General features: G+C 30.8%; 1 protein-coding gene across 1 annotated transcript; it reads left to right on the top strand.

Annotated features, from left to right (window-relative positions):
• Positions 1-5,628: 5,628 nt before the first annotated feature.
• On the top strand, positions 5,629-9,994 carry LOC134686526 (spondin-1-like). Its single transcript, XM_063546192.1, has 4 exons — positions 5,629-5,740; positions 7,334-7,474; positions 8,216-8,356; positions 9,690-9,994. Exons 1-4 carry the CDS (start codon positions 5,668-5,670, stop codon positions 9,698-9,700), a joined length of 366 nt encoding a protein of 121 aa, XP_063402262.1. The 5' UTR covers positions 5,629-5,667; the 3' UTR covers positions 9,701-9,994.
• The last annotated feature ends 2,654 nt before the right edge of the window (positions 9,995-12,648 follow it).

The following is a 12,648-nucleotide window of genomic DNA, read 5'->3' as shown; positions in this document are numbered from 1 at the left end:
TCAAAACTACGACAAATTGATAAATATTCATACTAGTGGCATTTTTACCTATTATGTTTGTTTGTTTTTGTTCACACATCGTTGTCAATATCATGGAATTTGATGCTACTGTCATACAAGTGAAAGCTATAATGCAAGGTTTCATAAACCGTTTTCTACGTAGGAAAATGCCCCTACCTATTAAGAAATTTGAATATTGTTATCTATTTGTTTGGGCTTCTGATTTTGTCATTTGCTTAGCGACTTTCCGTTCTGAAGTTTTCTCGGAGTTATGTATTAACTTAGCTTGTGATTAGCATGACATTGTTTTATTATCAAACTGTGTATCTGTTCTGAGTCATATGAGTATTTGGACCATATGCGTATAGTCATGACCATATGTTATACTCATATGGTCCGACAATACGCGTATGGTCCAACCGTACGCGTATGGTCGGACCATATGAGTATACTCCTCGTTTGGTTATTAACGGACTGGACCATATGAATATTTGGACTATTTTTTTAAGTTACATTAAAAAAGTTTCAATAATACAAACACTTTATCTTAAAAAACAATGGAATGGTTTCAGGACAATGTAAATTCAAATACTACGTAAAAATTAGATATTGATGCCATAGTTAGTTTTTATCGCTAATTAGATTCTTGCATGTAGGTTTGAAGAAACATTAACTAACACACGGTATCATAGCTTTTTTGCATTTGCAAGTCTTGGTTGTGCAAGATCCATTTCATTTACACCTTTTGTTTGAGAGTGAAAAGCTAGCCTTTTTATGGCTGCGTATAGTGATACCGAGGTCTTGGGCATTCCGATATGTCTACGATGTTTTTATGAAGCTCTAGATCTCCAATATTGTAGCATGACTTCAATACACCATACCCACAAGATAACTTAGATAAACTATGTTACTATCAAGTGACTTCTTCTGTAACAGTTCATTAAGAAATTTTTAGAATTTATTTTTCTAAGTCGACATATTGTCATTCACTTGTAATAACACGGTAATGACCATCGGTATAAAATGTGATTATTATAGTTTTGACAAGTAAGTAAAAATAACTGTGTCAAACTTCTAATTTTTATTTAGCTAATCGTTTTTTTTTTATTATATTATTATAATATAACCTATATGCTAGCGCCTTTTTAGTGAACGGTCATGTTATATGAAGAGTTTAGAAATATTAAAAGTAAACTGTAAGAGAGTGTTTATTACACCGACCAATACACTAGATTAACATGCGATATAGTGATGACGTTTCTTAAAATGGGTATAAGTTATTTTATGCATTTTTAGAAATGGATTCACCCAAGTGAAAATTGATGAAATCTTTATAATGGTGGATTAACGAGTTGTAAAATCAGAAAATAAATCAATATTATTTAATAAGATGTTAGCTTTATATAGTTTCATTTAGAGATATATGTTTTTAAATGTCTGCTTCTTTGTTCATGTATTTCAACTTCAGTGCACTGTAAATGATTTGATAGAATTCTTTTTTAATTATTTGTATTACTATGTTGTTTATAACATGTAATGAAAGTTCGTTATTTAAAAAGATATTTTAATTATTTAACTTTGATTAACTGGAACATTTAATTTGGATTTTGAAGAACATTGTTTTTACACATGAATGAATGTCAGTATGTTTGATATTGCAGTGTTCTTTTTTATCATGATATGATAACGTGGCATTATTTTATCTTTTAAATTTTAACTTGACATCTTTTATAAAATTATCCGATGCTTTTCGTCTGATTTGGTGTTTGTCCAAACATTCTGCTTTTTGTCTTTTCAAAAATGTGCATATTTTTGTAGGTACCATTTGAAGTTGTTTTTACGCTAGTCTGTTCAATATCTTCTGAATATATCGTTGATACGCCAAGCAGATAAAATTTAACACTAAAGAGGATTTGCTCTGATTATTTAATTTTCAGATCTTTTAATTAGATATTTTTAAAATGTCTTACTAGATGGCACATATTTCTTGTAGCTGACATAAATTGACTTTTAGGTTGTATAACCACTGTTAAGCTTAACAATAGAGGGAGAAGATATAAAATGGTTATTTAAATGGATAAGTCAAAAATAAGCTAATAAGTCCACCACAAAAAAGGGAAAAAAAAGACCAACACTAAAATACCAGTCCTCAAAACACAACATAACAAAATTAAAAACTTAGCAACACAAACCCGCCAACAATGGGTAGTATCTCAAGTGCTCAGAAAGGGTAAGCAGAACCAACTTATTCTAAACATCTGGAACCTAACATGTTGCTCATGTAAAAAGACAAACCCAATAATAAGTCATTTTCGTCTGATGCATCTGAGGAAAGGGGCATGGGATTGTAGTATCGAAAATTGACATGTATCCGCTATCATCCGTGAAATCGGCATTTCATAACAGTTTGCACTATTAGGTATTACATAGTCATTTTAACTGGAATGAAAACTGTGTTGTAATGTCCTATTTAATACTTATTCATAAGATCATTTTATCGTGCTGTTATTCATTAATATTGTAAATTGATCATTCATAAAAAGTGCATTTAAAATTGTAAATAAACAAATATCAATAACTAAGTATTAGATAATTCATTGGTGTTTGCACAGTCAGATATTACAGAGTCAATTTATCTAGGATGATAATTAGCATACTTTTGCCATAATTTTTATTTCAAGGCCTGTTGAAAATTTATATAGTCCTTTCCTTCTATTGATATGATATATTTATAACCTACAAAATGTGCATTTAAATTACGGAGTTTTAAATTACAAAAATTAACAAAAGAATGAAGAGCAAAAGTTAGATAATATTTTTTAACTATTACGTAGTCATTTTATCTGGAATTAGAATTAACATAACTTTTGCATATTTTGTGTTTAATGGCGTTTTACATAAACATCAGTTCGTTTTATCCTGCTGATATGATAACTTCTCTAGTGATTCTAACCTTCATATATGCATTGCAAAATATCGTTTGTTTACGCTGCGTATTTGTTAAATTTTTCAGAATAAAAAATATATTATTGAACTAAAAATACAGTCATTTGTTTTTCGTTTCATTCATCTAAAAGTCCATGCAATTGTTACATTTTTTCACCTGTCAAGGACCGTACATAAAATTAACAGGTGTATGTAGTGTCAGGTAAATTAAACAAAAGATCTGGATTTAAAATTGAAACAATGAATCAGAAAGAATTTGTAAAGGATAATGTACCCTTGAATTAATTCAATGCTAAACATATGGAAATTTTATAGAAAATCCACAGCCTTTGTCCTTGTATTATCATATTTTGCAATTTGATGACTGACAGATATTGGATTATTGCATGCAGTGCTAGCATTGGTTTTCCTTAAAACAAGTTTATTAATGTAGTTATTGGTTAAAACAAATAAAAATATGGACCAAATCAAGTACACCTTTTAGGGTGCGCTCGACCTTAGTGACTCAGCACGAGGTATTTTTGAATTTACAGGTTGGTTAGAACTGTTTGTAAAAAATAAACACTAGCATATCATAGAAAAGCAGGTGGGAAATCTATGTTTCAAATTTTATAACAAATATCTCTGTATTAAAAACTGTTGATTTTCTATAAAATGTTTGGTTTATTTGACACAAAGTACTCTTTTTCTTTTAAATGCAAGGAAACAGTAAATTTTAATGCTTTCCATCATATTTCCCCCTAGTTTATGTACAATATGGTGTGTCTCTTTTATTCATTATGTCTGTAGTTTTGATACAATTGATGTTTGAAAAGTTCGTACAAAAATGTCTACAGAAGGGGTCATAAACCTTAAGGAATCAAGTAAGCGAAAATAATTGATGGAACTGTTTTTAATTTTTTAAGATATTTGATTTTTAAAAAATATAGCTAGGAAAGGATGATACAGGTTTTTACCATATTATGAGACAACTACGGCAAATTGAACAAATATGTTTACTAGTAAGGGATTTAGCCAGACAGGTTTAAAACACCATTTTTTAATTAGAAATTTCCTGTACCAAGTCCGGAATATGACATTAATCCATTCGTTTGATATATTTTATTATTTTCATTTTGCCATTTGATTGGGGTCTTTCCTTTTAAATTTCCCTCGTAATTTTCAATATTCACCTTATATTTAGCATTGATAAAATTCTCATTTTTACATTTTCATGTATGCTTGAGTAGAACAATACCATCAAATATTTTTCTGTTTTACTGGTGTTCATACGATTCATCTGCTCACCACCTACATGTATCACTATAACACAGTAGTTGTAGATATCTTTTCAGTTTATATGGCTGATACATACTGACATGCATGTTATAAAAGATGGACGAACGATACCAGAGGGACATTCAAACTCATAAATCGAAAATAAACTGACAACGTCTTGGATAAAAATGAAAAGAACAAACAGACAAACAATAGTACACATGGAACAACATAGAAAACTAAAGAACAAACAACACGAACCCCACCAAAAACTAGGGGTGATCTCATGTGCTCCGGAAGGGTAAGCCCATTCCTGAGCTACATGTGGCACTCGTCATGTTGCTTATGAGATAACAAATCCGGTAAATAGTCTAATTATCACTGGACAATAAATACACATCTATTATCATATCTTCATCTTAATATTACTATGGTCTTGCTAGAACTGTAAAAACTATTCTTTTCAAAAAAATTTGGTTTCATGCCGACATTTTTGATTTTTTTCAACACATTTGTGACTTAACAAAACAAAAAGAGAGGCATGAAAAAATACAGATATCGTATAATCCTCCACAAACACAACAATTCATATACTAACCTACTTAATCTATATAGCTATAAAATGACCTTTATAATTAATCAAAATAGCAACGTGAATTCAAGCTTTCGGTGCCCTTTTCTGGATTAATCTTCGCCAGGGAAAACCAATACATGTAAAGAAAAAACAATCTAAATTATGTGTGAAATAAATTAGCTACATGCACAAAAGAAACCCTTATGGACTAACGGAGAACCATGATTGGTAAAAATTAAAATAAAAAAAATACCGAGTTTCTTGGAAAATTCAAAAAGAAAAATATTTTATCTTATGGCAAAATCAAAAGCTCGAACATTTCAATAACTGTCATATTCTTTACGGAGCACAGGCATTTTCTATAGTTGAAAATGGTGGTTTTATAGCAAGCTATAAAACTGCTAACTTGTTTGACAGTCATATAGAATTTCATTTTATTGACAAAGATGTGTTAGCAAAATAGTAAGTCATAATAGACAAAAAAAGACAATGTCTTGTAAATAAACTAAATAAAAAAATAAATAAAAACAAAACTAGATATCTGTCTTTATTTATTTCTTTGGATGCATGATTTTCTTACAATAATTTTTTAAAGTCATCTATTTATTATCTTGTCTGTATCGTGTGTCTTTTTATTTCATTTTATGGGTACCTTCTTTCTTTCACTTTAACCCCAGATTTATACGGTTCACTGTATCTGTCTATCATATCATCAGCAAATTGAATTTACTATTTTTAAATTTAAGAAAACAAGTTACTGAAAACCAAATGAAAACTCCAATGTTGATTTCTCGGGTATCTCAAGCAACGCCCCAATTTTTTTTCCTGTGTTGGTATATATGTCGATTAGCGGGAAACGAACGAGCCATTACCGCCCAAAACAAACCAAGATGCAGCAATCCTTCTATGTTCAGTGGATTTTATATGCGATATGTTTTATGGTTCTCTTATTCAAAGTTGCAGGTAAGGTGGTTTATATTAAAGAACATATAGATTGCAGTTGTAGTTAATTTTGCTAAACAAAGTATGAGTTTTTTAAAGAAAATTAATCATAAATTAAAAAAAATAATCAAAAACAAAAAAACTTGTTTGTCGTTTGTTTCTGCGTTACATATATTTTTTTTTTCTTATTTTTTTTTACATAAATAAGGCCGTTAGTTTTCTCATTTCAATAGACAACTTTCGAGTTCGATGGATTTCCGTCAAAAACTTTGGTTTTAGTGAACGTCATTTGTGCGTGTAGGGGCGTCGTCACTTCCGTTCCAATGTTGAGCGAGTGGTTGGAAAACTATAATTCTATACTGTACGAATTATTCGGCAAATTGAATTTTCAAAATTGACAATCAGCACTGCTCTCATTAGGGAATTGTCACTGAGTACCTACAGAACAACAACTATTTCTAGTTTATCCTGCACAATGACGATCACTCAGACGCTTGATGAACGTTAATAGTGCAGGAATACAGGCGATCCCCTCTATCTGGTAAATGACGTCATAAAGGCGCGTATAATTGACGAGTTTTTTTCCGGTGACGGATGAACTCGAAAGTGGTCTATTGTTTAACACTGCCATTTCAGGGCCTTTTATAGCTGACTATACGGTATGGACATTGATTATTGTTGAAGGCCGTACGCTGACCTATAATTGTAAATTTCTGTGTCGTTTTGGTATCTTGTGGGGAGTTGTCTCATAGGCAATCATATCACATCTTCTTTATATATATAGATTGTTAAAGTTTTGCTTGCATTTTATTTCTCCTGGGGCAAACCTGAACAAATTGCAATTTTGAGAAGAGACAATAGAAATAGTTTTATCAATACCGTTGCCTATTGGCAACATACAACTCAAAGCCATAATGAGTATAAAAAGATTAAATGCTTTCATACTATACACCCAGCAAGTTAAAACGCTATTTACTATAAAAACTACACGTTTGAATGCTTTAATACTACAACACTTCAAGTTAAAACTATTCCACACTATCAACAAAACAAGCTTGAACGTTTTGTGTAATTAAAATAATCTATTATTGTTTAATTGAGTGTTCTTGTATTTTCATTTGTACTGAACTCCTGTCACGAAATGTTGTCATTTCAGCAGTATTTTAAATAGTAATTTTGCTAGTTATCAAACCAGGTCCATTCATTTTTTTCCTTTAATGTCAAATATTTCGTTTCTATAGTTGTTGCATTGATGCGTTTTTGCACTTCGGTGTTTATGTTGTTTGCGTTGGTTTCTTCTCATAGTTGATATGTTTCCCCAGGCTTAAGTTTATATCCCGGATTTGTTTTCTCTAAATCGATTGATGACTTTTGAACAGCGGTATACTACTGTTGCCTTTATTTATACTATGCTTATTATAAAAAAAGTATCGAACTTAAAGAGGGGAAGTAATAAAAACAAAATCAACTTTTATCAACCATCAAATTGATTCTTCTCGGGATACATCGCTAGTACATGTATGTTTATGGTAGAGTTTATATTATTATATCTGTGTAGTATTGGTCGCACTAAAGAGCAATATTTGTTATAAGTTATATGGTTATTTCCTTAAGAGCCACTACCATGTGTTCTAAGTGAATGGACTAACTGGAGTTCAACAGGTGTCCCTGGAACTGTTTCCAGACGCAGAAATGTTATAACTCCTGCTACTGATAATGACGAGGAATGTGGAGAGCTTCGGCAATTAAAGAAAGGTTTGTTCAATTATGCATATATCAATATGATTTGTTCTGACATTGCCAAAGTATTATAAGAATTTTTTTCCAACGTTAAGTGTATCCTTTAGTATTCTTTGTTAGAACCGGTAACATGATATTTCATATTCAATACTAGTATAGCAATGAAAAAAAGATTTTTTGTCTAAAAGGACGTTTTCTTCAAACGTATCTATGATGATTCGAACATTAAGACAATAGAGGTTTATTGCTGATCAAATATAATATATCGATAAAGAAGCAACAAATCAATATAATAAAGACAAGTAGCAGTGAATAGACACTTTAAAGAACGATATCGGGTGCGTCAACATGGTATTTATCTCCTGATAGGAACCAATCACGTGTATAGCCAAGAACCATATTTATGAAGAAAACAAACCGATTCAATACATGTCACATCACAACAAACGAAAATTATTATACAACAAGTTGCTTTGCATAGGACAAGCACATAAAGAATGTTACAGCTTAACCTAGCAAAACACCAAAACAGTAATTTAAAAAAAGTCTTACTCATTAAAAAAGGCACTACTCATGACAATTTATATCAAAAGACATTACACATTTACTGACTTATCCTAAAAGTGGATACAAATCTTATCCAAATGCACCTGAAAGGCATTTAAACATGGATTTGTTTAGGGAATTACATCTGGTGAGTATTGGTTGTACTGATGGTATCCAGTGATAATAAATTATATTTTGTTTCTCACTAAGAACCACTACCATGTGTCCTGAGTGTTTGGACAAAATGGAGTGCACCAGATGCATCTGGAACAGCTTTCAGACATAGACAAGTGATTAGACCTGCTCTTAATAATGGAGAAGAATGTGGAGAGCTTTTGCAGATAAGGACAGGTTTGTTCAATTATGAATATATCAATAGATACCTATTACTTTCACGTAGGCAAAGTATTCGAAGATCTCCTCCTAATGAACAGAGTGTTTTGTAATCTTATAGTATGCTAATCATCAAATAAAGAGAATGATTTGCACGGTACTTCATATCTTTAAAAAAAAAATGAAACCTTAACTGTTCCTGTATAAGAGGGAGTTCTATCAAACATATATATGTTTTGTTGATTAAGACAATAGGCCGATAAACATGATACAGATGCGATAGAACGATATAAAAACGAAAGGAGGGGTAAATTGACTCAACAAAGAACGAGACCGGATGCGTCAAAATAGGATGAATCTCCTGCATAGAAAACAAATATTATCAAAACAACCGAACTCTATTTTCCTAACTTGATACAGGCATATTCCGCGGGAAAAAATGTTTTTGGACTGTTTATAGTTTCGTTAAAATGGCAACAGTAATAATAGATTAACGTGACATCAGTTGGGATCATGCAGCTCAGTTGGGATCATGCAGCAAAAATTGTGACAGCATAAATCGTATATGCCAAATCATGCATTACAGACAGACACTAAACCTACCAGAAATTCATATACCAGTACAGACAACGAGACCTTCCTATACCATATTGCAAGAACATAATTCTCGGGATGACAAATTGTCATGCAAATAGATACCAAATAACAACCAAAGACAACCACTGTATAACAGCCCCTGGTTTTGGTCAAACAGCTAACTTTAAAAATAAACCTTAACTTAACCGTCAGCGGACAAACTGGTGCTCAACACATTACAACTGCAATTAAAAGCCATTACATATCTTGCAATTTTCTTGTTTTTCCATGAATATTTGAATAAAACATCGGCATATTATTTCAAGTCTGAAAATAGAATTTACAGATGTGAAAGATCACGTCCGAAGCAATTTTCTGGATTACCGTCTGTAGTTGTTTCTGCATAAAAAGGTATTTTTTCAAATATATCTATGATATGTAAATTAAGACAAGAGAAGCTTATATGAATTAATTCGATAAATATATCAAGAAACAAGCTAGACCTGAGGGCGTCAACAGGTACTCGCCTCCTAATAGGAATGCATCACCAGCAGTGCAAATAAAAACAATATTTCTAAAAATACAAAAATCAAAGATAAATGAAAGACGGGGAAATATATATAAAATGAAAACGATATACTTGAATTGACTGAGTGAATATTTACCTTTAAACAAAAACAATACAACAAAGATTTAAGTCATAGTAAAAGAAAAGTCAGCAAAATATCAAATCAGACAAATAGTAAACATGTTATGATTTATTTTCAATATTTAGGAAACAAATGAAAGACAACAAAACAATTTTGGCTGATAACATCACCATACACAGCTGATTGAGGAGAAGATGTACAGAAGAAGCATATATAATCAGAATATTTTGATAAATCATATTATAGGACAGACTTCCGAGTATATACATATACATATATAATCTAAATTTTACAGTTATTTCATTATTTTTATATATAACTTGTACATTGAAAATAGATGAATATATGAATATATAACTATACAAGATTGTGTTGAAGGGCATACTATGCAGTTTTGATCCCGTATTGGAATAAATGATAACACAAGCTGTTTTTTGTTAAATTATTTGTAATTTCTATTTTATTCCATAAATGTTAAATAAATATGTACATTTTATTTTTACAAATAACTTATCTTTATCAAATGTTAATAAATGTACAAAACATAACGTCATGTTTGGCTGTATATTTATCAAATTCAAACAAATGCACTATTTACTTCGATATTCATGAAAATTGGTATACAAAATCTTCATACGTAATCAAATCAAATTTTCCTTTAAAAATCAACTCGTTTTCAAGTTAAATCAATAAAAATGATAAAAATTATTTGAAAACTGCATCTTTTCTCGATATTATTTTAGTTGATGTAATTTCGTATTAATTATGTTTTATAAATTCTTTTTTTGTACAATTTAACATAGAATGATAATTTTAGCGAAAAAAGTAGACGTAGGTGAATACGAAACTGAAATCAAAATTGCTAAAGAAAAATTGGATTACAGATTTTTTTTCATAAAATGAATAATAAAAAAAATCACAAAAAACTTGTTATATGTTTTCTTTGTAATAATGAATCATTAGCTGCCAAATCTATGATCACCGATTTGACTTAAATTCTTATTTTTGATTTATAACATACTTAAATGCATATTCAAATCAGAATAAATCTAAACTTTGAACGAATATGCATAAAATACTTACAACTGGCAATTACACAGATAATAGTTAGGTATTGGATACCTCTGAGATTTTTTATGAAATTTCAAGAAAATTAGAGATAAAATTCGCAATGGGTTCTAAGGACCTTCACCATCGATGTCTTGTCTCCGATGTGTTGTCAGTAAAAAGTGCGATGCTGATCTTCAAAGACTAGGCCAATGTATCAGTAAAATACAAGAATAAATCCTTAAAAAATCGAACTTCTAACTTTTGTCTGTAGATGTTTCTTCCTGATTTTGAAGAAGCTAAATTTCAAATTTCAAACCATTCAATGAAGGTTTTATAAAATTTATTGATTTTTAAAATATAATAGGAGGCTTATGTAAATTGTAAGGAGAATTCACATAAAAAAAGAAAGTGGTTTGGTTGAAGATGATACAACTATTCACCGAAGTTAAAAAAAATAACAAATATTTATTTCTTTTAATTTGTAGACAGCTCTCTCATGACCAAAAGTATCATAACCCAAAGATATATGGGATGTCATCTAATTATAATTCTTTAAAATTTAAGAAATTACAAGTATATTTTTCGAAATTTGAATTTGGACATGATATCATAGTCATATCAAAACGCTTCTGACAAAGTATGACAAATAAAATGGCCAATGAAATTGCTGTCTAAAAAATTTAACTGCAGACCAATAGGTAAACAACTGAAATAAGAATAGCTACAAAATGTATTTCTCCCGTCGGCTACAAAATATACCAGTGTCGTCTTAATATGAGCCAATCATATTTGTTTGGAAATTTCTTTGAATTGCAACTTCAGAATTATATACAGGTAGCAAACTTGAAGGATTACACTGTAAAAAAGAAGATGTGGTATGATGACCAATGAGTCAACTCGCCACAAGAAACTAAAAATCACACAGCAATTAAAAACTGTAGGTTACTGTACGGCCTTCAACAATGAACATAGCCCATACCGCATATTCAGCTTTAAAAGGCCCCCAAAATAACAATGTAAAACATTTAACACGATAAAACTAACGGCCTAATTTATGTACAAAAAATAAACGAAAAACAAAAATGTAACACAGAAACGAACGACAACCACTGAATTAAAGGCTCCTGATTTGGGACAGACACCTCCATACAGAAAATGGCGGGATTAAAAATGTTAGCGAGATCAAAACTCTTTTCTAACCTGGGATAGTGGTGTAACAGCACATAATCACAAAGATTACCTGATGACCGCATTCACCCTAATTTCATCTAATCTCCGTACTTCCTTTCAATGTAATGTATTAACCGTTGCATCCCCAGTATAACCTCCTCCAATCTGTTTTTATATACTTCTTACATTTCTTGCATATACCTTATTGTCCTCTAACCTTTTATATGTTATTTCATTTCTTGCAACAACCACCAAAATACAGGCTCCTAACTTTGAAGAGGCAAAACATCCCGATCTTCTCTCTAACCTGTGACAGCGGTGTTGCAGTACAACATCAGAACGAACTATAAAAATCAGTTGGAAAGGCTAAACTCATCAGATAGATAAAAATACAAATACTACAAATGAGACAGACACCAAGTACCGATCTGACAGTAATTGCAGTTATTGACAGCTAGTTCAGAGCCACTAACAACCAATAAAAACAAATCATGCATCTGTGACTAAATTATCAATCAGTACATATTCAACATCCAATGGATGTAGTGTAAAGACGTCAAAAAAGGTCAGAGAAAAAAAATGACCTTGTACGTCAATTCTCAAAATTATAGGAGTACTTGGGGCATACACACGCATGTGACCTTTATATGTTAATTGTAGAAGAAAAGGCGTTTGACTGGAGATAACCAAAGGAACATCCACAACTCATAAGTCAAATAAACTTGCAAAACATTAAAGACTTCGAGATGTAAAACAAGTTTACAAAAACATTACATTAGAAAAAAAAAGAATTAACAATGATTTACCATAAATTGAAAATGATTGTACGCCAGAAGGGTAGGCATCTCCTGCTCAACATACACG

Source organism: Mytilus trossulus, chromosome 10 (genome assembly GCF_036588685.1).
Source record: "Mytilus trossulus isolate FHL-02 chromosome 10, PNRI_Mtr1.1.1.hap1, whole genome shotgun sequence".
Taxonomy (NCBI): Eukaryota; Metazoa; Mollusca; class Bivalvia; order Mytilida; family Mytilidae; genus Mytilus; species Mytilus trossulus.
Note: the sequence above shows the minus strand (reverse complement) of the source record. Positions and strands in the feature narration are given on the sequence as shown.

Coding starts and splice junctions, on each gene's coding strand:
- LOC134686526 (XM_063546192.1), top strand. CDS start 5,668: ATGCAGCAATCCTTCTATGTTCAGTGGATTTTATATGCGATATGTTTT. Junction 5,741..7,333: donor TCTCTTATTCAAAGTTGCAG/GTAAGGTGGTTT, acceptor TATTTCCTTAAG/AGCCACTACCATGTGTTCTA. Junction 7,475..8,215: donor GCTTCGGCAATTAAAGAAAG/GTTTGTTCAATT, acceptor TTTCTCACTAAG/AACCACTACCATGTGTCCTG.